Source organism: Eptatretus burgeri, chromosome 18 (assembly GCF_056783735.1).
Source record: "Eptatretus burgeri isolate ZD-2024b chromosome 18, Ebu_testis_v1, whole genome shotgun sequence".
NCBI classification, from domain to species: Eukaryota; Metazoa; Chordata; class Myxini; order Myxiniformes; family Myxinidae; genus Eptatretus; species Eptatretus burgeri.
Window position 1 is genome coordinate 45,938,119 of NC_140978.1, and position 27,500 is coordinate 45,965,618.

Genomic DNA, 27,500 nt, shown 5'->3' on the forward strand with positions numbered 1-27,500 from the left:
GTGCATGGTCTTGACTCTGCTTTTCCAAAGACCACAAGAGTTCACACATTTCCACTTCTAATCAGGACATTCCATGAGAGGCTCCTGTGAGAGCCTTGAGATGGCTCGAGGCTACTCTGGATGTGGAACACAATATTACAACAACAACAACAACAACAACAACAACAACAACAACAACAACAACAACAACAACAACCAACGATCCACGAGAGTATGTGCCAAATTACCGTGATGATGACACTGACTTGGGTGTGGTTTACCCAAGGGGGCTCCGGGGGATCTATTTATATTCCACACCGACACCAGGAAGGACGGTCAATAGACGGACCTGCAGACAAGAAGTTGCTCATCCAACAACTCCAAAGAACTACAACTGTGCAGCGTAAAAACAACGTGTGTTACGAGCCAATTGCTCACTGTTCAATTACCTCCCAAAATTAACGGAGACGTATTAATCTCTTTAAAAAGATTGATTTTGTTACAATATCAAATTAAACACAACATTGTCTCAAGAGTTCATGGAAACCTTAAATACATGAACAAACAATTCATGTCTGCCTTTCCTAAGATTTCTTATACATCATCTCATTGTTAAACTACAAGGGCACTCGGTAGAGCGCAAACCTCTGCCACGCAATCCCTGATCCACAAGAACATGTCGGGCCCAATACATTTTTTAACAAGAAAAGAGCAATCAGAGATTGCAGATCCTTGCCAGGACTTGTTTTGTATGGTATTTGTGTTGTTTTGTGTGGTGTATTCTGTGTGGCGTTTGTGTATTGGTTTGTTACGTAATTAACAAGAGACATAATGGGAAATGCCACTTTATAACTGCTGGCAGTGATGACCGTGTACCAACACGTCCCGCTTTGATTGGACACCTGACCCTGATCCATGACGGTTTTTCAATTATTATAATGCAATTCAATTCAGAATTGCATTAAAATAAATTCAATTCAAACCAAATGGAAGACCAAATCAGAACAGTCCTGCATTGGAGCAATCAGAAGGAACCCAAACAAGCAAAAAGCAAAGATGAAGTCATCAGGAGGAAACTGCATTTCAGCTGCTACTCCTCCACCCTCAAACCCATCCATGTACAGCCAGGTGAGCCTTATTAAAAAAAAATAATAATGAAAAAAAACAAAAGGAACCCAGATCAAAAAATTAAATAATTTTGGCTGCCACACTATGTATCTGATCAAGTTGAAATTTAAAACATATAGTCCTCATCAATACTACATCATAATTGAGAAGTTTCACGTCAATTTATTAAATAGTTCCAGAGAAAACATTATTTAATATTTTTCTTAAACCCAATATTGCTGCCAAACCATGTGACATCAATTATTCCTCAACAAACTTGTACACGCATGCCTTGGGTAACATTTGTGTGAAGTTTCCCCTCGATCTGTCCAGCCGTTCTGGAGAATATTTTTATATGTTTTAGGGTAAATCCAATTTAGCTGCCAAACCATGTGACCTATGACATCTACTTGTTGCGAATTCGCGCCCGCCAGCGTGCGGACGGCCACGTTCCTCGGATCGCGGAACGTCGCCCACCGGACGGACAATTCAGTCGTGACCCTCCGGGAACTATCGCCCGGAGCCAGTCACGGGTGGGCCTTTCGACCTCACCACAATCGTGCCAAACGGCCACCCGCGTAGGATAGGGTTGTTCGCCAAACTCGACCTACCTAAGTACCCACGCGGATGGTAAACCGGGCGATCGTACCTCGCCGCAGGTCAACTCCAGACACGAGCCGCTTGGGCGGCCCGTTCCGTACTATCGGGATAACTGAGCGGTTTTATCGTCGACCTCGACGGTTCAGATTATTTACTGGGCGTATTAAGCCCACTACGAACCCTTTACGTGAAGCAGGATGGAGAGTCAATTAAAAGGAAAAGACGAAGTGAAACGGGAAAACAGTTCACACAATGCACATTTATTTCCAGGCACACGGAGAGCACATATATACAGCCATACAGTCAAAATGCACATATAGAAACCCAAACAACAAAAGCAACGACGCAGAGTTAATACCGACTACGCGCACACACGGCAACACTTATACAGTTCTACTTTACAGACGGCGCCAACACACAGTTACACAAAAGCAAAGGAATGAAGCCACCCTCATAGACAAGGGGGCAGACAGGCCTGTAGGCCAAATGTGTGCGTGACCTGGAGGAGCGGCGAGGTCCGCGAGACCGGGGGGTCCTACCCGCGTTCTCGTGATGCGTTGGCGGGCGAGCCGCAGATGTGGCCGCGCGGCTGTGCTCCGACTCCGTGCTCCTTGGCGGGTTTCGTTGGCACGACGTGTGGGGTAGGGGCGGGGGGGACGGGGCCCCCTTTTGCACTATCTCAGCACGGGGGAAAGGGAGATTGTTGATGCCCTGGGGGAGGGGAGAGGCTGGCTGGCTTGGGTCCCGAGACGAGCGATCCCACACCGCGACCTCGTCGCCGTCCTTCTCGCCTCGGACCTGAGCTCCCTTGTCTGCAGTTCCACCGCGACTTCTCCGTTCCGCACTCTCCTCACCCAACCGACCCGACTCTGCCACTCTCCCAATCACCGACTCCAGAACCCAACTCACTCCATTCGCCTTGCGCGCGCCTTCTTATAGGCTCGCAGGAGCAGCTAATATGCAAATATTCGGATCAGAATGACCTCGGGGGCGGAGCCACGCTCGCCCATTGGTCGGAGGAAACAGGGGCGTGAACCTCCCCTGATCCTAGAATTTGCATATATCGACTTCACACACACGCGCCTGGAGGCGGGGCCAAGCCGCCCCGCGCTCGCTTATTGGACGGAGGAAAAGTGGGCGTGTAGGGTTTTTGATCCGATTTTTTCCCTCGGAAAGGCCGCTATTTGCGCTCTCGGCTCTGTGCGCTCGGCCTGAGACAGCCCGACGTTCAGTGTTCACAGGTGGTGCGGGAATGGCCGTAGAAGGAGAGAGGTGAAGGTGGTGAGGGTTGATGGTTATGGTGCCGTTGGGAATGGCAGTGATGCGATGTTTGCGGGATTGAGTTGTGAAGGTAAAGGTCGTGGCTGTTCGCGTTGTTGTTGTTGTCTGAGGGTTGGAGCATGGTTGTAGTTGGTGACGATGGCTGGCGTGGTGGTTAAGGTGGTTGTTGTGTAATGGCGGTTGAGACGTGGTTGGTTCAAAATAAAGATAGAACAGAAAAATGGCTATCTCAAAGCGTCGCAGCCCGGATGAATCACATAAATTTCCTCTAGACAACGGGTTTGGACTAACTACACATGTACTTTGAGATACCTCACCTACGGGTCCTGAATGGTGGTTTGCGAATTTCCACAGCCGTAACACTATGTATGAACCTTTTGTTCCTTGTGGATAGGCAGTCATAAGTGTTAAGTTTTGCCCTGATTCATTCAGCAATTTGAGTGAAGATTTTTGAAGATTTTTTTTTTTTTAAACAATATGGCCACCAACCAAATCACGTGACCGATGATATCAAAAAAAATAATTGTGGCCAATTTTATCCCGAGATAACCATAAAAAATTTTCACTCTGATTGGATGCAGTGTTCTACATATGCAATTATGATGTCATAATGAAGGCACCTATGTTGTCATAAGAAATCTCACTCATTCCCCATGAGGAGTACTTGCAACGAGCCAAGTTTAAATTTTTTCCTTGGTGGTGGATTTTTTCCTTTTTTTCCTCGGTTTCCAATACAGAGGTCCAAAGTTTTTCCAATATGGCTGCCACACCCCGTGACCTACGATGAAAGGATTACACTAAAACATTCTACATGAGTTGTCGCACCAATGGTGAAAATTTTGTCTCAATTCGACAAGTGCTTGTGGAGAAAAACACTAAAGTTCTGTACGGACAAACAAACAGACAAGCAAGAAAAAGATGTCGAGCAGAGCACGATACTCACAAAATCCATGAAACAAATTTGACCTCAACAATAATTGGTGGTTGAATTAAATGCCCAAATATGCAACTCCTCTTCAAATTTCAAGTCAATCAGAAGAAACTTGAGGATTTTAGAAACTCCACCTAAGTTGTTGACCTTTGCCCTATGTTGACCTTTTGTTCGATGCTGACCTCAAAAAGAATTGGCTGGTTGAATCCAGTGACCTGAAATATAAATCCTCTCCAAATTTGAAGTCAATCGGATGAAAATTGAGGATATTAGAAATACCACCTAAGTTGTTGAGCTTTAGCCTCTATTGAACTTTTGACCTCAAAAACAATAGACTTCTTCCTTTTGACAAACTCCACCATGTGGTGAAGTTATGCGAAGATTGATTTAAAATTGTGACCTGTAAGCGACAAACAGACAGACAGACAGACAGACAGAATAACAAGACGACGTCCTGCTGAGCACGATACTTGCAAAATCCAATAAACAAATTTGACTTCAAAAATAATTTGTGGTTGAATTCAATGACCAAATATGCGACTCCTCTTCAAATTTCAAGTCAATCGGATGGAAATTGACAATTTTAGAAATGCGCCTGATGTTGACGTCCAAAATAATTGGAAGTTGAATTCAGTGACCCAAAATATATAGCCTCTTCAAATTTCAAGTCAATCGGATGAAAATTGAGGATTTTAGAAATACCACCTTAGTTGTTGACCTTGGGCCTATGTTGACCATTTGGTCCATGTTGACCTCAAAAATAATTAGCTAGTTGAATTAATTGACATGAAATATAAATCTTCAAATTTCAAGTCAATAGGATGAAAATTGAGGATTTTAGAAATCTCACGTAAGTTGTTGACCATTGGCCTATGTTGAGCTTTTGACCTCAAAAACAATAGGCTTCTTGCTTATGACAAACTCTACCATGTGGTGAAGTTTCGTGGATATCGGTTTAAAATTGTGACCTGTAGGCGACAAAGAAGACAGACAGACAGACAAGCCGGTTCCCCATGAGGGAACCCCATGAGGCGACATGGGTGGTCGCTACATAATTGCATACTAGTCATACAGTTTTTGACGGATTGGGCTGAAATTTTTTGACAAAGAGGTTGATTATGGTGCGCATAAAAGCGCAGAAGCCGATTTTTGATTTTCGAAAAAAAAATATTAATATATTTTTCGGATTTTTTTTCAAAAATTTCAAAGTCCCGTTGCGAGGCAACGGTGGTGTCCATAGCAACGGTGCTCAAAAGCGTACAACTCGATCCTGGTATGAACCTACCAGTCAAGTTTCATCAAAATCGGTTGACTCCTCTGGCCTCCAGAGCTGTCCATTACATACATACAGACAGACGGAAAACCTGAGAATAATGGTAGTCTAGCGACCACCCAACAGACAGAGACAGACTAACAAAATCGACTGACTAATATACTTGAAAAATCTTTGATTTTTGCAAGTAACAAACAAACAGACAGGAAGGGGTGAAAACAACCTCCTTCACCTTCGGTGACGGAGGTAAATATTGTGGTTTGTATCGTTTTTGGCCCCATATCTCTCAACAGTGAAGAATCACTTAAAAAATTCTCGAATCCGGATCCGGATTCAGATCTTCACCAAAATCGAATTAATTACTCCTTTTTTCACACTCCCATCCTGACCACAAAGTTTCATCTGAATCTGTCCTCAACTTTTTGAGATACATACAATTTCGTTTTTAGCCCCATTTCTCAATTGTGAAGAATCAGTTTAAAATTAAATAATTATTGTACCCAGATCTAGATTCAGATCTTCACCAGAATTGAAACAATTCTTCCTCGTGGCATTCCCCACTTGTCCACCAAGTTTCGTGTGAATCCATCCATAACCTTTTGAGATATTGTGCTATATATCGTTTTTGGCCCTATCTCTCAATGGTGAAGAATCACCTGAAAAATTCTCAGATCCGGATCTGAATTCTGGTCTTAAAAATTTAGCATTGCCGTCCACGGCTGGTTACCTAAACACCAAAAAAAATTCAGAACGATTGCTTGAAAACTGTGGCCAAAAATCATGTGACAACCAGACAGACAGACAAACGCTACAGACCATCATACTTGGCAAAAAAAAAAAATTCTATTTTTTTTTACCAAGTAACAAACAAACAGACAGAGGAGTCACCTTCGGTGGTGGAGGTAATAATCACACAAACAATACCAGTCAATGTTGTTCCATCATCCGTCCGATCAACGATGCACGTCACCCGTCTGATCAACGATGCACGTCACCCGTCCAATGAAACATCCACATGAATATCTGCGTAAATGATTTGCATTGTTGTTCTTTTGGAAATAATGTCATGGATCACAAAAGAGCTAGAACGTGATGGAACAGAACAAAAGGAACAGTAGAACGAGGGGGAAAACAGCAACAGCAAGCATGAGGGACAAAATAGAGGGAGACCGACAAATAAGGGGTGGATACAGAAGGAAACTCTCAAGAAGAAAAACTGGAAATTTGGGGAGTGGGGGGGGGTTGGGTATGGGGGGGAGGGAGGGAGGTGGATGGGGGATAATTTTGATGGTGGTGAACAGCTGTCTTGAAGATCTGGAGGGAGGAATCTTACCCACATTGATGGATGTGAAAATGTTTTACCAGCGAACCACCCTCTCTCCTCCCCCAGCACCATGTGTATCCCCTCTCTCCTCCCCCAGCACCCCATGCATCCCCTCACTCCTCCTCCAGCACCCCATGCATCCCCTCACTCCTCCTCCAGCACCCCATGCATCCCCTCGCTCCTCCCCCAGCACCCCACAATTCCCTCTCTCCTCCCTCAGCACCACGCGATCCCATCCCTCCTCCCCCAGTAGCCCGCGATCCCCTCTATCCTCCCCAAGCAGCCTGAAATCCCCTCTCTCCTCCCCCAGTTCCCGTGGATGCCCTTTCTCCTCCCCCAGCACCCCATGCATCCGCTGACTCCTCCCTCAACACCCCGTGCATCCCCTCTCTCCTTCCCAGCACCCCATGCATCCCCTCGCTCCTCCACCTGCACCCCACAATTCCCTCTCTCCTCCCCCAGCACGCCGTGCATCCCCTCTCTCCTCCCCCAGCACCCCATGCATCCCCTCGCTCCTCCCCTGCACCCCACAATTCCCTCTCTCCTCCCCCAGCACCCCGTGCATCCCCTCTCTCCTCCCCCAGCACCCCGTGCATCCCCTCTCTCCTCCCCCAGCAGCCCGCAATTCCGTCTCTCCTCTCCCAGCACCCTGTGCATCCCCTCTCACTTCCCTCAGCACCCCGTGCATCCCCTCTCTTCTCCCCCAGCACCCCGCACATACCCTATCTCCTCCCCCAGCACCGCGCGATCCACTCTCTCCTCCCCCAGCACCGCGCGATCCCCTCTCTCCTCCCCAGCACCGCGCGATCCCCTCTCTCCTCCCCCAGCACGCCGTGCATCCCCTCTCTCCTCCCCCATCAGCCCGCGATCTCCTCTGTCCTCCCTCAGCAGTCCGCAATCTCCTCTCTCCTACCACAGCATCCCCTCTCTCCTCTTCCAGCACCCTGTTCATCCCCCTCTCTCCTCCCACAGCACCCTGCACATCCCCTCTCTCCTCCCTACCACCCTACGAATCCCGTCTCCCATCCCCCAGCACCACGTGCAACCCGTGTATCCCCTCTCCCATCCCAAATGCCCAGACCCCTTTCTTGTCTCTCTCCTCCCAAATATATTCTTTTGCTCAATTCACTCTCCCCAACCCCTATCCCTATGTAATGAATATCGATGGTCATTGCCTTTAATCCTTTTTATACCATTCTGTATGACTGTTCACTCATTCTCTGCAGTTACACTCGACTCAGCCGATGAGGAGCGTGGAATAGTGATGTAAGTGCTCAGTGATGATTGTTCAACAAGCAAGATGAGCAACAATGACAAGAATTTGGGTTCAAACCCATATTTTATTTTTCTGTCACTGCCGTGGACATGTTTGTCGTGATCGTCGTGTGACCTCTCCAATCCACAAATTAGAATAAAACTAGAATGACAACCTTTGACATCACGATGTCGCCAGTATGCCTCGGCCCACATTACTACATCATTATACATACTTGAACTAAGTTTGATTTAAATCCCTGAACCCAGATTTAAAATATTAAATAATTCTGTCTGCCAGACCATGCATCCAATCAGGTTATAATTTAAAACACTTATTCCACATGTCGACTTGATCATAACTGTGACGTTTCACATCCATTGATGAAGCAGTTCAAGAGAAAGATTTTTAAAAGAATTTTGTTCAAACCAATATGGCTGCCACACCACGTGGCCTATGACATCATCATTTCCACAAGGTATGCAGCAATATTGTTGGATGATACTTGGTAAATTTTGCTTCGATTGGATAAGCAATCCCAGAGAAAACATTATTTAAAATTTTTCTTTGATTAATATGGCCGCCAAACCACATGACATCAATTAGTCTTTATCAGCCCAGTATCCCCTACTCACGTTGAACATGTCTGTGAAGTTTCCCCTCAATCTGTCAGGCCGTTCTGGAGAAGAAGATTTTTTTGAAGGTTTTTGGGTAAATCCAAGATGGCTGCCAGACCGAGCTGGAAGTAAGCTGAGAACCTATGACATCATAGTTATCAAACTTTATTTAGCATAGCGAATCAATCATTTGGGTGTAGTTTCACTTCGATCTGTAAAGTGGTTCTGGAGAAGAAGATTTTTCCTTAAAAAAACAAAAAAACAATATGGCTGCCGAACCACGTGACTGATGACTTCATAATATTTTTTTCTGTGTTCACATCTTTCCCTCGATGAAGCACAGATGTTTTAATACTTATGGGATGCAGCGTTCTACATGTCGAATTTTCACTTGGACACTTTTGCTCAGCTCTTATTAATCTTATTAATATTTTTGGTTTCAGACCAGGTCACTCTACCCTGGATATGCTGCTTCTGCTCTCCCAACAATGGATGGAGGTCCTCAATGCCAGACAGGAAATCCGAGCCGTATCCCTGGACATATCACGTGCTTTTGACACAGTCTGGCAACCTGCCCTGCTCACCAAACTCTCTTCCGATGGTATCCAAGGCCATCTCCACTCATGGCTCGCAGACTTCCTCTCCTGTCGCAGTCAACGTGTGGCCCTAAATGGAGTTCTTTCATCCCCCCTTCCTGTCCAGGCTGGAGTTCCTCAAGGTAGCGTTCTGGGCCCTGTTCTTTTTCTGGTTTTCATCAATAATCTCTCCGACTCTCTGGAAAATCCTCTATATCTCTTTGCTGATGACTCCACCCTCTGCCGTACCATTGGTCATCCCTCAGACCGGCAAGCAGCAGCTTCTTTGCTCACTGCAGACCTGGATAAAATTACAAACTGGTCCAACACGTGGAACATGTCTTTCAATCCGGACAAATCTCACACTCTCACTTTGTCTCTTCGAAAGGACCGTTAAGAACCCCCCCCCCTCCATCCACTTTCTAAACAATCCTCTGGAAGAAGTCCTTTCTTTCAAGCTTCTGGATCTCACTATCTGCCATGAGCTTTCCTGGGAAAGCCACATTTCAAACCTCGCCTCCAAAGCCAGTCGCCGACTGGGCATCCTCCGTCGTGCAAAGTCCTTCCTCGGCCCTCCTGATCTGACCACTTACAAAGCTTTTGTCCGTAGCCTGATGGAGTACTGCTCTCCCCTCTGGGCTGGTGCTCCTGCCTCCCACCTTTCTCGGCTCCACGCTGTAGAAACCAGGGCATTTCAGATCATCGGCATCTTCCGCAATGAGGCTGAGTCTTTGGGCCTCTCACTCAATCACGGCAGGTTGGTCGGTGGTGTTTCTGTCTTCTACCGTCTCCTCTCCATCCTTGCCCCCCCCGCTCTCTCTGCGATTTGTCCCCACCATATTTCCACAGGGCGCTCAAGGTCCGCCAACAACCCCCTTCTGGTAAAACTACCAAAATCACGAATCACTGCTCACCTTCACTCTTTCATTCCTCTTTTTTCCCGCCTTTGGAATAAACTCCCTCACTCTATTCTTTCCAATTCTTCCCTCCAGGCTTTCAAAACAGCTGTTCACCAAAAACCTCTTATCACCCCCCATCCAAATCCTCAATCTTTTCTACCCCTGATAATCCACCCAAACCCACCTTATTCAAATTCCCTGCTTTCCTTCCTGAAAGTCCCTGTAATGTCCATCTTCTATTCCCCATGTTCCCCGTCCCATCCCTCTCTCTTCCACAGATCTCCTAATGTGTCTGTTCCCCATTGTTTTGCCCCTCCCACTCCCGCCCCGCTTGTCTCATGCCCCCTTGCTGTGCGTTGTGTGTTAGCTCTCACACGAGCCTCAACAATGTATACAAAAAAAAAATCTTATTATTCTCAGGTTATTAATCTTACATTGTGATTATTTGAGTCATTATTAATCTTTCATTGTGATTAAATGAGTGATTATTAATCTTACAATGTGATTAATTGAGTCATTATTAATCTTTCATTGTGATTAAATGAGTGGGTAAAAATCTTACATTGTGATAATTTGAGTAGTTATTAATCTTACACTGTGATTATTTGAGTCGTTATTAGTGCTGAGGGAAGTGAGAGGGGATGCACGGGGTGCTGGGGAGAGGAGAGAGGGGATTGCGGGCTGCTTGGGGAGGATAGAGGGGATCGCGGGCTGCTGGGGGAGGAGAGAGGGAATGCACGGGGTGCTGGGGGAGGAGAGAGGGACACTGATGATGTCATAGTCAAATCATTCTTATTCCCCATACAGAGTAGTTTCCAGATGCCAAGTTTCAATTTTTTCCATGGTGTAGTTTCAGAGATACAGAGGTCCAAAGTTTTTCCAACATGGCTGTCACCCCACGTGACCTATGACATCAAAATTATCATCAAAAAATTCTGCAAGAGTAGTCGCTTCTATGGAAAATTTCATGTCAACCAGATAAGCGGTTGCAGAGAAAACAGAGAAAATTTGCATGGATGTACATACATAAACATAATGCCACCGGCGACTTCGTCACCGGAGAACACAATTGAAAGCTAAAGTAAACTGTATCTGTGAGACAGTAAGTGATGAGCCTTATAAACTGTCAAAACTTCTATGTGAGCCATGACACACTCGAGCAGCAAAGGAAGGGGATAATATTGTGAGTGCAGCAGTTTAGTTAACATGTGAGAGAAGTGAGTGTGATGGAGTGGTTCAAGGTGGGGAAGAGAGATGAACCTGGAAAAGCCATGACCCACTTTTTAATTCCCTCCTCAACTCAATCTGCTACAGGGTGAAAGGAGGACATTGGGTACCAGGTTTAAAGTGCCTTCAGAAAGTATTCACACCCCTCGATTTTTACCACAGTTTTTTGTTTCAGCCTGAATTAAAAATGGATTAAACTGAGATTTTTTTTTCTCCAATCTATACAAAATACCCCATAATGACAAAGTGAAAACATGGTTTTCAATTTTTTTTCACAAATTCATTAAAAATGAAAAGCTGAAATGTCTTGCATCAATAAGTGTTCAACCCCTATGCTATGACACTTCAAATTGAGCTCAGGTACATCCAGATTCCTTTGCTTATCCTTGAGATGTCTCCACAACTTGATTGGAGTCCACCTGTGGCCAATTCAATTGATTGGACATGATTTAGAAAGAAACACACCTTTCTATATAAGGTCCCACAGATGACAGTGTATGTCAGAGCAGAAACTCCACCATGAAGTCCAAGGAACTGTCTGTAGAACTCAGAGATAGAATTGTGAGGAGGCATCGATGTGGGGAAGGGGTACAAAACAATTTCTCGAGTGTTGAAAGTTTCCAAGAGCACAGTGAGCTCGGAAAGGGAATGAATATGGAACAACCCAGACTCTTCCTAGAGCTGGCCGTCTGACCAAACTGAGCAACTGGGCTAGAAGGACCTTGATCAGGGAGGTGACCAAGAACCAATGACCACTCTGACAGAACTACAGAGTTCCTTGGCTGGGATCGGAGAACCTGCCGGAAGGACAACAGTCTCTGCAGCACTTCACAAATCTAGACTTCATGGGCGAGTGGCCATTCGGAAAACAAATCCTGAAAAAAGTCACATAACAGCACACCTGGAGTTTGCAAAAAGGAATGTGAAAGACTCTGAGAGCATGAGGAAAAAGATTCTGTGGTCTGATGAGATGAATATTGAACTCTGGCCGAAATGCAAAACATTACGTTTGGCGCAAACCCAACCCAGCACATCACTCAAAGAACACCATCCCTACTGTGAAGCATGGTGATGCAGCATCATGTTATGGGGATGCTTTCCAGTGGCAGGGATTAGGAGACTTGTAAGGCTAGAGGGAACAATGAATGGAGCCAAATGCATGCAAATCCTTGAGGAGAACCTGCCTCAGAGTGAAAAAAATTGGTGAAGATTTATGTTCCAACAGGACAATGACCCCCCAAGCATACAGCTAAAGCAACACTGGAATGGCTTCAGAACAAGAACATGAAAGTCCTTGAGTGACCCAGCCAAAGCCCAGACTTGAATTCCATTGAGAATCTGTGGAAAGACTTGAAGATTAATGTTCACCGACTCTCCCCCATCCAGCTTGACAGAGCTTGAACAAATCTGCAAGAAAATGGGAGAAAATTCCCAAATCCAGATGTGAAAAGCTGATACAGACATACCCAAGAAGACTCGAAGCTGTAATTGCTACCAAAAAGGCCCTTCTACAAAGTATTGACTCAGGGGGTTGAATACTTATTGAAGCAAGACATTTCAGATTTTCCTTTTGATTTTCTTTTTGAAATTATTTTAATTTCTTAAAACATGTTTTCACTTTGTCATTTTGGGGTACTTTGTATAAATTAGTGACAAAATATGTAACTTTAATCCATTTTAAATGAAGGCTGTAACACAACAACCTTCATTGTCCTTCATTGTGATTCTTTGAATGCTCATTAATCTTACATTGTGATTATTTGAGTAGTTCTTTGTCATGCATTATGATTAATTATTTGAGTGGTTATTAATCTGACGTTGTGATTATTTGAGCAGTTATTAATCTTACATTTTGATTGGTTGAGTGGTTATTAATCTTTCATTGTGATTATTTGAGTGGTTATTAATCATATAAAATGATTATTTAAGTGGGTAAGCTTACATTGTGAATATTTGAGTGGATATTTTGTTATATTCTGATTATTTGGGTAGTTATTAATCTTTCCGTGTGATTATATGAGTAGTTAATAATCTTTCATTGTGATTTTTGATTGCTTTCTTAATCTTTCATTGTGATTATTTGAGTAGTTATTAATCTTACATTGTGATTATTTGAGTTGTTATTAATCTTACATTGTGATTATTTGATTCATTATTAATCTTTCCTTGTGATTATATGAGTAGTTATTGATCTTTCATTGTGATGTTTGAGTGCTTTTTTAATCTTTCATTGTGATTATTTGAGTAGTTATTAACCTTTCATTGTGATTATATGAGTAGTTATTAATCTTACGTTGTGATTATTTGAGTCATTATTAATCTTTCCTTGTGATTATATGAGTAATTATTAATCTTACATTGTGATTATTTGAGTTATTGATCTTTCATTGTGATTAAATGAGTGGTTAAAAATCTTACATTGTGAAAATTTGAGTAGTTATTAATCTTTCATTGTGATTATTTGAGTCATTATTAATCTTTCATTGTGATTATATGAGCAGTTATAAATTTTACATTATGATTATTTGAGTCATTATTAATCTTTTATTGTGATTATTGGAGTGGTTTTTAGTCTTTCATTGTGATTTTTGGAGTGCTCATTAATCTGACATTGTGATTATTTGAGTAGTTATTAATCTTTCATTGTGATTATATGAGTGGTTATTAATCTTACATAGTGATTATATGGGTCGTTATTTATCTTACATTGTGATTATTTGAGTCATTTTTAGGTCATCTCCACCGAGATGACCTAATAAAGCCGGACCAAATGTCCGTCTGTCCGTCCGTCCGTCCGTCAACAATTTTTCTTTTCTATCTTGATGAAACTTAATATGTGGGTAGAGGTCGATGAGTGTTGCACAAAGATATAACTTTTGTCCGGGTTCAACGTCAGGGTCAAGGTCACGTAAGTTATAAAAATCGCCATTTTAAAAACCGATCTCGTCTGCCATTCTACAAGATATTCGGCAACTGTTTATTGATTATGATAGTAAAAAATATTATCTTGTATCTAACCACACAGATTTTTGAATTTCCGTCCCGTTTAGCCGCCACATAACCTGGAAGATGGTCAAAAACACCTCCCGGTACAAAGAAAACTTTTTACTTCCGATCTTGATGAAATTTGGTATGTGGGTAGAGGTCGATGAGTGATACCCAACGACATATTTTTCCCGGATTTGAGGTCAGGGTCAGGGTCAAGGTCACGAGGTCACGAAAGTTGTGAAAGTCGCCATTTTCAAAACCTATCGAATCTGTCATTTTAGGAGATATGTGACAACGGTTCATCGATTATGAAAGTAAAAAACATTATAGAGATGACCATCACCCCCACACGGGGGTAATTTTTAATCTTACATTGTGATTAAATGAGTTGTTATTAATCTTTCATTGTAATTATTTGAGTAGTTATTAAATCTTTCATTGTGATTATTTGTCATTATGAAGCTTTCATTGCGATTAAATGAGTGATTATTAATCTTACATTGTGATTATTTGAGTCATTATTAATCTTACATTGTGATTATTTGAGTCATTATTAATCTTTCATTGTGATTATATGAGTAGTTATTAATATCTTTCATTGTGATTTTTGAGTGCTTTTTTAATCTTTCATTGTGATTATTTGAGTAGTTATTAATCTTACATTGTGATTATTTGAGTAGTTATTAATGTCATTGTGATTATCTGAGTGGTTATTAATCTCACATTGTGATTATTTGAGTGGTTATTAATCTGACATTGTCATTATTTGAGTAGTTATTTGTCTTTCATTGTGATTAATTGAGTGATTATTAATTGACTTTTGTTGTTGATACATTTGCAAGCACAAATGAGAGAATGGTATCCTTTGTTTTATATGATACAAAAACTCATGAAGTTTTGTGCACACCATCAATGTTCTTCAACATGAGCTCCGTTTGTCGCACGCAGGACATTAAGGCGGTACACGAGTTCTTACCATGTTCAGCTCAGCAGGTTTGTGTCCACCAGTGCACATGCTGTGATCCAAGAGCGATGATTCTCCAGGTTTACCACCTTGGTGTTGTCGACAACATCTTTATCAAACCCCCACAGAAAAAAAAACATCAAGGGGGGTTATGTGTTGTGATCGTGGGAGCCAGGCGGTTGGTCCGTCTCGGCCAATCCAATGACCTGGAAATTTTTGATTCGGGACGGCTTGAATGAATATGGCCCAATAAGTGGGAGCGCCGTCCTGTTTCAAAATAATATCGGGATGCAGGTCTTCAGTCAGTGGGAAGGCGAATCCTTCCAACATGTTCATGTAAATCGTTGAGGTCACTGTATGCTCTGCAAAGAAAAACAGACCCAAAAAGTGGTCATGGAGAAGGCCACACCACACATGGACCTTTCGACTGTCGTGTATGTGTTCAATGACCATGTTGGGGTTTTCAGAGTCCCATAACCTCGGATTGTGCTAGTTGACCTCCGATGCATGAAAGGAAGCTTCGTTTGCGAACATGACCTTTTCATGAAAACTTCGTCATCCTCGATGCGACTGAGCATTTCCAAGGCAAACACCTTGCGTTTGGGTCCATCATTTGGTTTGTTTCTGCAGAATCTGCACTTTATAGGCATAAAGTTTCAGTATTTTATGCAAAGTTCTGTGTACAGTGGTGGTTGGTCGTCCTAGTTCTCTGGATGCACGTCGGATTGATTTTCTGGGACTTTGTTGAAATGATTCACACTCGTTCAATGTCTGCTGCACTTCAATGTCGACTGGTACTTTTCTGTTTCTGACAACTTCCAGTCTCCTTAAACCTCTTGAACCACTCTCTGATACAAGTCCGCAATGGCGGATTCCGTCCATACCTTGTACGGATATTACACTGAACTTGCTTGTCGGATCTCGTCTCGATGAACCATGTGTTGCAGTGAGCTTTCTCCTGTGGAGTCACCATTTTCTTTTAAAGTCAACCACCAGACCTGAAAATAAAGAAAACTTTATGAGTTTCTGTATCCTAAAAACCAAAAAGTATTATTGTGTCATTTGTGGTACTAAATATAATATCAACCTAGTTGTCCAGGTCTTTTTGGAACATCGTGTATTCCATTTACTGTATAGCTTTTAATCTTTAAAAAAATCTTTTAATCAGCTGTAATCAAAATAGCTTTTAATCAAAATTAATATTGGAGAAGAATAAAACTGGAGGAATTTAGTGTGAAGAGATGTTTTGAGCCATGCTTGTGGACTCATGAAGCTGTTTGTAGACTGCTACTTGTAGTTTCAGAACTTACATTTACAAATGATGACTCACCTTGGTGTAGAGTTGTCAATGCTGGAATGCATCCACCTGTGTAACCTTCATGGCATGCCACTGGTTTAATCTACATCAATGATGCAGCTATTTCCACAGCCCCTTGCGAGATGATGTCATTTGGCTTTTTGCACAAGAGAATATCATCGGGAGTTATAAATGATTTAAATGTGATTTCGTGTTTTCAAAATTACTTAAATGTTATATTGTTGTGGGCCGGGTATTGGCTGCGAGCACGACCGCGAGTTCGAGCAGCAGAGTCGACTCCACCGAACACCCGGAATTCAGATCATTACCCTCGGATAACTCCGAAGGTACGGATCCCTTACACGACCGTGAAATAGTCAATAAATCAACCGTGTGGGCACAGGGATATTTGTCAAACTTCAAAATACCTAGAGGCCCACGTGGCGAACTACCAAGTATTCACACCCTCGACGGAGCTCGAACGGGACGAGCCGTAACTGTGCTCGACCCGTGCCTAACCCGAGCGGATGGTTACCGAGGTCCTCTCGGTCCAAATGCACACAACCACGGCAACAACGGCCTTTTTAATTCCCCAACACACACCGTGCTAAACCAATGAAGGAAAGGACGAGGACGAGCTGAAACATTCAACAAATGGATATTTATTTACAATAGTGTGGGAGGGGAACACATAAAGGGCAGAGTTAAACCGACTATAAAGAATGCAAGTAATGTCCAGCAAAAGCACTTAATCAGTTGCTACTTAAACAAGACAGGCCCGAACACATAACACGCACACACAAATACCCAAAAAGAGAGATGGACCTTGAGGTCTTTATTGAAGGTTCCCAGCTCGAGGACAGATGAGCTGAGAACCAGAGCTTTCTCGGACCTTCCCGCCTCGTGCGGTCTTCGACGTCCTGGGTTGGCGGGACTCGAACCCGCAACTTGATGCCACTGCAGCACCGGGCACGGAGGACAGCGTCGGGCAGACCAGAACCAAACCAGTGACGAGCAGACGGGGCGCCGTTGTTCCTCCTCACACTCGTCCCGACAACCACCACCTTCCTTAGGCGGGAGGGGCTTCTTCTTCTCGCCACTCGCCTCCCAATTGGACTAGGGGTTCTCACGCAACTCGTGGCGGCCTCCCGATTGGCTGGGGGCGTGCGTTTCATGCTCGCCCTCCACTCATTGGCTGGAGCTTCGAGCCGAAGCGACGGAGGCTCCACCCACGTCCTCGGCTCTGGCCACGTGCCTAATGGCGCTGGTGCTGAGTCGCGAAACGGGGCGGGTGAGACGCCCACTCCATGTTAGGCTCCGCCCACGTGTGCGCTTGCTGGCGAGCGCGCGAAGAATGCCGCGAGCGTTATGACAACCGGTCGAGTGTGGGAAGGTGGCGTTGTTGTAGTGGATGTAGTAGTAGTAACTGTAGTTGTTGTTGTGAGTGATGTAAAAATCCTAACTATCAAAATAACTCTGCAGCGCATGAACATTTAATTCCCATTAGACTAGGGAATGGATTCTAACTAGAAACACATACTTAACGAAATAACTGAACTACGGGGACTGCTGACTGTCTGTGTGCAGATGGCTTCCAAATCCGTAACAATATCTTGTTTTATAAATGATTTAAATGTGAAAGTGATTTTAAAATTATTTAAATGCGATAGTGTTTTAAAATTTGTTTAAATGTGATAGTTATAAAAATTATTTAAATGTGATTTCATGTTTTAAAAATTATTTAAATGTGATATAGTGTTTTTAAAATCCCTGTGTGTCGTAAGAGGCGACCAGGGTTGTGTCAGGAAGGGCATCCGGCGTAAAACATGTGCCAAATCACTATGCGGATCATAATGGATGATCCGCTGTGGCGACCCCGAACGGGAGCAGCCGAAAGAAGAAGAAGAAGAAGATAGTGTTTTAAAAATTATTTAAATGTGATTTCGTGTTTTAAAAATAATTTAAATGTGATAGTGTTTAAAAATTATTTAAATGTGATTGTTTTTTTAAATTATTTCAATGCAAGTGTTTTAAAAATTATTTAAATGTGATAGTGTGTGAAAAATTATTGAAATGTAATGTAGTGTTTTAAATATTATTGCAATGTGATTTCGTGTTTTAAATAATTAATTGATGAAACGTGATTTAATGTTTTAAAAATTATTCAAATGTGATAGTGCTTTTAAAATTATTTAAATGTGATCATGTTTCAAAAATTATTTTTTAAATTTTAGGACTTCCGGTTCTGGGTTTGTGGCAATGTCAGCTTCTCTCAGGGGTCTCTGCCGACTTTCTCAAAGTTAAGTTTCCGGTCGTTATTTGTCACATTTTAAATGTTTATTTTCTTACCTCAATGTTTACTGTGTGTTCCAAGTTCGGTTTTGCTTCAACCTTTCCTTCACCTAATCTTATGCAATCTCCATCAAAAAATAATAATAATCATAATAAAAACGTTCTCTTATAATGCTTCCTCTTCCTCTTTCACACATGTGGTTCTCATTACTGTATCGTAATTCACCACTCTTTTTCTATTTCCACAGACTGCTCTCAATTCGACTTTTCCTTCATACCTTGTCTAAAAAATCCAACTGTTACAACGTTTGTTCTCTCCATTCTCTTAATTCGCCTTTATTGCATCCCTCAATAAATGTCTTCAGTTGCATTTCTGAACTAACAATAAAGAACCCCAGTTTGCTATGAATGTTCGCTTTCCATCAATCGTCATTTTTTTCCAACTTCAATGCCAATTCACCACTCTCACCCTCCCTCTCAAAGCAACCATCACACACTTCCCCTCTAAGCTTCCCTCTCACCTTTCTCCCTCAACTCTCCCCACTCCCCCTTCTCCCACCATTCACCCCCCTCACTCACCCTTCTCAAAGTTGTCTCCCCTCTCATCCACAAAACTTCCTCCTTCCCTCCTCAACCTCAATTGCCTTCTGCCCCTCTCTTATTACTCCCCACTGTACCTCAACCCAGCACCACAGAGCTTTTTCTCCTCCTCATCTGGCCCCCTTCCCAAGCTCTTCTGCAATCCCCCACACTCTTTCAACAACTTTCCTTACCCCCCACCCTTCTCCCTTGTCCTACCTTCCCCCTCCCCTCCCCTGCACCCAAAGCCCCCTCCCTCTTCATTAACAGTGTGGACCTCAAATATCCGGGGTCTTCGCACAAACCTGATACATTTTTCCATACAGGTTGCGACATAATGTGTCGAACAGAAATATTCCTCCCTCAAGACGTCTCTGACTCCCTCGTATCTCTCCCTGGTTACTCCCTCCTCCAGTACGACAGACCTGAGCCTCGTTCTGGTGGAGGAGTTGCTCTTTTCATCAAAGACTCTATTTCTCACTCTCCATGCACTGGAACACTCCATGCACTCCATGCACTCACCCCACATCCCCAGGAATACCTCTGGCTATGACTTCCCCTCCACACTCACCTCATGTTTATATGTGTGCTGCACCATCCACCAAACAGTGATGACTCCATTTACACATCACTATCCGAAAACATGGACCAACTTCTATCCTCTCATCCAAACTCTCTCTTCCTCATTTTCTTCAACTTCAATTGTCATCATGCCAGTTGGCTGGGTGTGGGTACATCTGTCACCTGCCATGGCACTTCAGAAAAAGACTTCTACAACTCATTGGGACTGACTCAATCAGTCAACTTCCCGACCCGGATCTTAACCAACGGTACTCCATCTCTTCTGGATCTGATTTTGACAAATTTCCCTGAAAATATCTGCTGTTCTTCCTCCGCTCCAACCGGTTCTTCTCACCACGTGCTTGTTAAAGTAGACATCTCTCTGGCTGTTATTAGAGAACCACCTCAGCACTGTCGAGTCTGGAATTTTACTCAGGCGAACTGGCAGGGTCTCCAAGCAGCCATAAAACTTCAAGACTGGTCTCTCATCAATACTTTCTCCAACATCAACTCATCCTGGGAATTCTTTCAAAGAAACTTGCTCTCTCTCAGGCACAGATTTATCCACTCTCGTCTTCAGTTGTCCTACCCTTCCTCCCGCCCTTGGTTCACTGAAGCCTGTGGGGAGACAGTTGTCCTGCAACCACTTGCCTTTGCCTCATGGAAAGCAAACCCATCTGAGGGTAATCTCAGTTCCTTCCATAAAGCTCGGAACAAGTATGTGTCTAACCTCAGGAGAACCAGAAAACAACATCTTTCTCATCTCAAGGCTGCACTCTCAAACCTCTCTCCCTCCTCCAAATCCTGGGAGCATCAAATCAAATCTGTTTCTGGTGGATGTTCCCCCACCATCCCCTCCCTTCCCTCAAATGGCCGCACTGCTGACACCGCACGTGAAAAGGCTGAACGCCTGAACTCGGTGATTGCATCTAAATCTTGTCACCGAAACCCATCGCTTTCTGTACCCACCTTACCCAGTCACACCCAACTGTCCTTGGATTCTATGTCCTTTTCTTCGGACAAAGTGGAGAGTTTGCTGTCAAACCTTGACTCGCCTTCTGGACCGGTTGCAGAATCTATCAGCCCACGTGTCCTAAAAACCTGCTACTCTGCTCTTGCTCACCCTCTCTCTGTTCTATTCACCCTCTAATTTGCTCAAGGTCATCTGCAATCTTCTTGGAAATCAGCAAACATGATTGCCCTACATAAAAAGGTGCAAAAACAGATCCCTGCAACTACAAACCAATCGGCCTTCTCCTTATCATCAGCAAGGTTATGGAATTCATCATCGCTTCAGACATTAAATCTTTCCTCTTCTCCAATGGCCTGATTTCCGATCATCAATTTGGTTTCAAACCAGGTCACTCTACCCTGGATATGCTGCTTCTGCTTTCCCAACAATGGATGGAGGGACTCAATGCCAGACATGAAATCAGAGACATATCCCTAGATACATCGCGTGCTGTTGACACGGTCTGGCACCCTGCCCTGCTCACCAAACTCTCTTCCTATGGTATCCAAGGCCATCTCCACTCATGGCTCGCAGACTTCCTCTCCTGTCACAGCCAACGTGTGGCCCTAAATGGAGTTCCCTCATCCCCTCTTTCTGTCCAAGCTGGAGTTCTTCAAGGCAGTGTTCTGGGCCCTGTTCTTTTTCTGGTTTTCATCAATGATCTTTCTGACTCTGGAAAATCCTCTTTATCTCTTTGCTGTTGACTCCATCCTCTGTCGTACCATCTGTCATCCCTCAGACCGGCAAGCAGCAGCTTCTTCGCTCACTGCGGATCTGGGCATAATCACAAACTGGTCCAACACGTGGAACATGTCTTTCAATCCTGACAAATCTCACACTCTCACTCAGTTTCTACGAAAGGACCGTTTCAACCACCCCCCCCTATTTACTTTCTCAACAATCCTCTGGAAGAAGTCCTTTCATTCAAGCTTCTGGGTCTCACTATCTGCCATGATCTTTCCTGGGAAAGTCACATTTCCAACCTGGCCTCCAAAGCCAGCCGCCGACTGGGAATCTTCTGTCGTGTAAAGTCTTTCCTCGGCTCACCTGAGCTCCTGACCACATACAAAGCTGCCGTCCACAGCCTGATCAGGTACTGCTCTCCTCAATGGGCTGGTGCTCCTGCCTCTCACCTTTTTTCCTCTCACCCACAAAAAAAATAAGAAAAAAAACGACCCCTTCTGGTAAAACTACCAAAATCACGAATCACTGCTCACCTTCACTCTTTCGTTCCTCTTTTTTCCTGCCTTTGGAATAAACTCCCACATTCTATTCAATGCCATTCTTCCCTCCAGGCCTTCAAAATAGTTGATCACCACCACCTCTTATCTTCCACCATCCAAAACCTCGATCTTTTCTACCCCTGTTAATCCACCCCAAACCCACATCCTTCAAATTCCCTGCTTTCCTTCCTGAAAGTCCCTGTAATGTCCATCTTGTATACCCCGTGTTCTCCACCCCATCCCTCTCCCTTCCACAGATCACCTAATGTCTCTGTTCCCCCACTGTTTTGTCCTTTCCTCTCCCGCTCCTCTTGTCTCATGCCCCCTTGCTGTGTGCTGTGTGTTCGCTCTCACACGAGCCTCGACAAGGTATACAAAAAAAAAAGAATTCGATTTCGTGTTTTTAAAATTATTTGAATGTGTTTTAATTATTTAAATGCTTTTTTTAAATTATTTAAATGTGAGTGTTTAAAATTTATCTAAATGTGAGTGTTTTTAAAATTATTTAAATGTGTTTGTGTTTTAAAGAAATATTTAAATGTGATTTCATGTTTTATAAACTATTTAAATGTGACGGTGTTTTAAAAGTTATTGAAATGTGATTTCATGTTTTTAAAATTGTTTGAATGTGATTGTGTTTTAAAAATAATTTAAATGTGATTGTTTTTTAAAATTATTTAAATGTGAGTGTTAAAAAATTATTTAAATGTGATTTTGTGTTTTGAAAATTATTTAAATGTGATTTCATGTTTTAAAAAAATATTTAAATGTGATGGTGTTTTTTAAATTATTTAAATGTGATTTCATGTTTTTAAAAATATTTGAATGTGATCGTGTTTCAAAATTATTTAAATGTGATACTGTTTTAAAAATTCTTTCAATATGATCGTGTTTTAAAAATTCTTAAAATGTGATTTCATGTTTAAAAAAATATTTAAATGTGATAGTGTTATAAAAATTATCTAAATGTGATTTCATGTTTTAAAAAATATTTAAATGTGATCGTGTTTTAAAAATTCCTAAAACGTGATTTCATGGTTTTAAAAACATTTAAATGTGATTTTGTGTTTTAAAAAATATTTAAATGCTTGAGTGTTTAAAAATTCTTCAAATGTGATGGTGTTTTAAAAATTATTTAAATAGGATTTCGTGCTTTAAAATATATTAAATATGATAGTGTTTCAAAAATTATTTAAATGTGATGTCCTCATCGTTTTATAATTTATGCTGGAGAAGAGTCCAAGTTGGACTACGATGGACCTTTTCCAGTCCGTAATGAGTTGGATCCACACGGCCAGGGAGCACGTGTATGGACTGTCATCTGAGGTCCACGCCAGGAAATGAATGCAAAGTGTGCCCGTGTAGTGATGTAGTGATATCGAGATGTTTGGATCGAGGGGAGATTGGGAGGGAGAAGAGGAAGAATGCGTTTTTAACACGATTATTTCATTAGCAGCAATCGCGGCCCTGGTGCTGCCAAGGCGGAATATTGATGGCCTTTCCGCTGCCGGAAGCCATAATAAAAGTAAACAAACCCGAAAGGCGCGCTAATTCGCTTTGGATGGATCGGGAGCCCAGATGCTCGAGGTTTATTCCCTGCTCTGGGCGCCTGCTGCAGCTCAGGCCCCAAATACATTTTGCCAAACAGCCCGCGGTCTGTCCGTGACTCCGCGTGTTGTTAATTGCACCGCGAACCTGCTCGTGGGAAACGAACAAAGTGAACTGTTCTTATCGCTAATCATCGATATATAACATACATATATATATATATATATATATATATATATATATATATATATATATATATATATATATATATATATATATATATATATATATATATGGCTTGCTGGTAATTCGTTCTCTGCTGACATGGGCCAATTATTTTCATACTTATTTACCCATTAACGTTCACATATGGTGTGGGATCGTTTTCAGTACCTGCACGTAACCATGGAGATCGTTTGATATTGCCGATCCATAAACAAAATACCACGTGCTTTTGGGCAGCATTTGGGAGGATCGCTCAATCGGTATTATATGTACTACGTGCTTGCCATTGAACTGCCTTGTATGAGTGTGATACCCGACTGGGACTGGCTTTAAACAACGGAAAACTGCCGTTTTGATGAGATGTCGGCAGGGGGCGCTGCATCTCGGAGCACATTTTCCTTTGAGTGAGACAAACGCCAGATGCCATTTAAGAGATTCTGTGGTCCCCCTTTTTAAGAATTAGAGTATTTTATACCGTTACCGAGGCTAAATTGCCTGCTTGGGGTAAATAAGAATTTGGGAAGTATTGCCTTCCCAAATAGCTTTTACCTGTTAAGCACCTTGTGACATATACAATATATGGCCTGGAAAGACCTGTCGGTACCAATAGAGAAACATTCCATTAATGGGGATGTCTGGACAAACGATTGCATGATGTCGTCGCCTGGAGCTGAAGTGATCAAAGTTCCTCCAGAGTTAACATCACTGTAGCTAGTGTAAATCATAACGCAATTGTGGACCACCAATGGCAAGCAGTGGATTGTGTGTAATTTGGTCATGTTCATGAGTTGACCATCGACTGAATCCTCACGATTGGCTCTCGAACAATCAAATGATCTGCGTAATTCCATCACCTTGGCAATTACCCTCGACGAAGGAGAAGGTATTGCAGGATGTTTGTTACTTGGCAATTTTTTTTTTTTGACACGTATGTTGATCGCCTCCATTTGTTTGTGTGTGTTTGTTTGTTACTTGGCAAAAAAACTTTTTTCACATGTTGATTGCCTCCATTTGTTTGTGTGTTTGTTTGTTACTTGGCAAAAAAACTTTTTCACATGTTGATCGCCTCCGTTCGTTTGTGTGGGTGTTTGTCTGTCCACCCGCTTCCAGCCCAAATCGCTCAACTGATAGTTCTCAAATTTTCAGAGATTAATGTCACCAACCCTGAGACGATCCCGCATTGAAGTTTCGTAAAATTCTGTCGACAAAATGGTCTACATAGGCCAATAGGAGCCAAATTTTCTAAAATCCTCAAATTTCATCCGATTTTTTTTTTTTATTTGAATAGGATTTGCACATCAGGTAATTGAATTCAACCACCCATTACATTTGAGGTTATCATAGGTCAAAAGATCAACTTAGGCCATAAGGTCAACCCAAAATAGGCCAAATTTCTAAATTGTTTCTAAAATTGTCAATTTCATCTGATTGACTTAAAATTTGAAGACCATTTGCATATCAGGTTGCTTAATTCAGCCACCTATTAATTTTGAGGTCAACATAGACCCAAAGGTCAACATAGGCCAAATTTCTAAAATCCTCAATTTTAATACAATTAAATTTGAAGAGCATTCGCAAATCAGGTCACTGACTTCAACCACCCATTAATTTTGAGGTAAACAGAGGCAAAAATGTCAACATGGACCAAAAGGTCAACATAGGCCAAATTTCTAAAATCCTCAATCTTAATCCAATAACAACAAGGATAACAACAAGGAATAACAAGGAAATCCAACACAGGTGGAGGCCATTCAGCCCATCATGCCTGCGCGAACACCACACCAACCCACCCACACAAGATCCAAGGAAGAAAATACAAAAAAAAAGTTTTTAATTAATGAAATTTTTAAAAATGTTTTTGTTTTTGTTTTTTTATCTCTATTTGTCCCCCCCCCCTTTTCTTCCCCTCGGGGAGGGGGCATGGGCTTGGTTAAAAACACACATCAACCACACAACTCCCCTTGACAAGACCCCCACCAACTGCACTCCGTACACAATCACCCATCAATACTCAAACCACCTAAAAGTCTTATCAACATCCCCATACCCCTCTATCTCCACAACTTCCAGGTACCTATCTAATGCTAATTGAAACTTATCTACTTTTTCTGCTGCCACTACCTTTCCAGGGAGACCATTCCATACATTAACTACTCTCTAAGTAAAAGTCCCCTGCCTTACTACCATCTTAACTCTCCTCTTCTTTACTTTCAATCTATGGCCCCTGGTTCTATCACTGTCTACTCTGTTGAATAATTCATCTTCATTATTTTATCTCTACCTTTCATTATCTCAAACATCTCCATCATATATCCTCATAACCGCCTTCTTTCTCGTGAATAACGCCCTGTCTCCTTCAGCCGCTCCTCATAGCTGAGTCGAGCTCGGCCCGGAATCAATGTAGTAGCCCGACGCTGAACCCTCTCTATGGCATCGATGTCCTTCCGGAACTGTGGTGACCAAAACTGTACACAATATTCTAGATGTGGCCCTCATTAAATTCTTGCACAATGTTAACACCACCTCTTTTGAACCCCCTCCGAATACAGCCTAAAACCCGATTCGTTCTTCCTATAGCTGCCTGGCACTGTGCTGCCTGCTTACCTCCCGTATCTATTACCACCCCCAGATCCTTCTCCTGTGTCACAGACTCCAAAATTACCCCTTACATCCTGTAATCTCTATTTTTATTGTTCTTTCCCATCCCCAATACCTTACACTTGCTCAGGTTAAATTTCATCTGCCAGTCTTTTGCCCAATCCATACAAGTCTCAATACTTTCCTATATCTGTTCACCATCCCCTCTGCTATCCACCTTGCCTCCAACCTTTGTGTTATCTGCAAATTTGGAAAGCTAACTCTTAACCCCATTATCCAAATCGTTGATGTAAATAATGAATCGTAATGGTCTGAGTTCTGATCCCTGAGGAACCCCACTACTTACATCCTCCCAGCAAGACATCCTCCCACTCACAGCCACTCTTTGCTTCCAACCATGAAGCCAGTTTGCAATCCAATTAACTTGAAATTTGAAGAGCATTTGTATATCACGTCACTGAATTCAACCACCTATTAATTTTGAGGTAAACATAGGCCAAAAGGTCAAAATAGGCCAAAAGGCCAATTTGGGCCAACTTTTCAAAAATGCTCAATGTTCATCCGATTGACTTGAAATTTGAAGAGCATTTTCATGTCAAGTCGCTGAATTCAACAACAATTAATTTTAATGTCAAAAGGTCAACACAGGCCTAATTTCTAAAATTGATAGATAAGGCCACAAACTAAATATATCACTATATCTCAAAAAGTTATGGACGAGTTATGACAAAACAAGGTGGATGAGTTGAATATGTGACAAGAACAAACGGATTGGATTTTGGTTCGGATGCAGCTCATCAATGGGATACAAAACGTGAACTGTTCCACCTGGCAGAGGTATGCGCTTTATCGAGTGCCATTCTACTTTGTGCTCTTTTGCCAAGTTACACTCCATGAGTGATTTTTCAATTGTTTGTTTGTCTGTCCACTCACCTCCAGCTCAAACCGCCATACTGATCATTGTGAAAATTTCAGAAATTAATGTCACCGACCCTTCGATGGTCCTGCATTGAAGTTTCATAAAACTTGGTCGACCGAAAGGGTCGACAGAGCCCTGTCTCCTTCAAATCCGTCAATTTGAGCCAAATTTTCTAAAATCCTCAATTTTCATCCGATTGACCAGAAATGTGAACAGGATTTGTGTA

At 42.5% G+C, this 27,500-nt stretch overlaps 1 protein-coding gene and 1 long non-coding RNA gene across 2 annotated transcripts in view; one reads left to right on the top strand and one right to left on the bottom strand.

Annotated features, from left to right (window-relative positions):
• The window catches only part of LOC147009029 (uncharacterized), a 31,376-nt gene extending 16,236 nt beyond the window's left edge, over positions 1-15,140 (top strand). The window contains exon 3 of the long non-coding RNA XR_015053303.1: positions 15,005-15,140. This is a non-coding gene — a long non-coding RNA (uncharacterized LOC147009029). The remainder of the gene's footprint in view (positions 1-15,004) is intronic.
• A 767-nt stretch (positions 15,141-15,907) lies between these two features.
• The window catches only part of LOC147009030 (uncharacterized), a 120,706-nt gene continuing 109,113 nt past the window's right edge, over positions 15,908-27,500 (bottom strand). Inside the window, exon 3 of the mRNA XM_085864173.1 lies at positions 15,908-16,018. Coding sequence (XP_085720299.1) covers positions 15,917-16,018 — 102 coding nt within the window. The 3' untranslated portion in view covers positions 15,908-15,916. The remainder of the gene's footprint in view (positions 16,019-27,500) is intronic.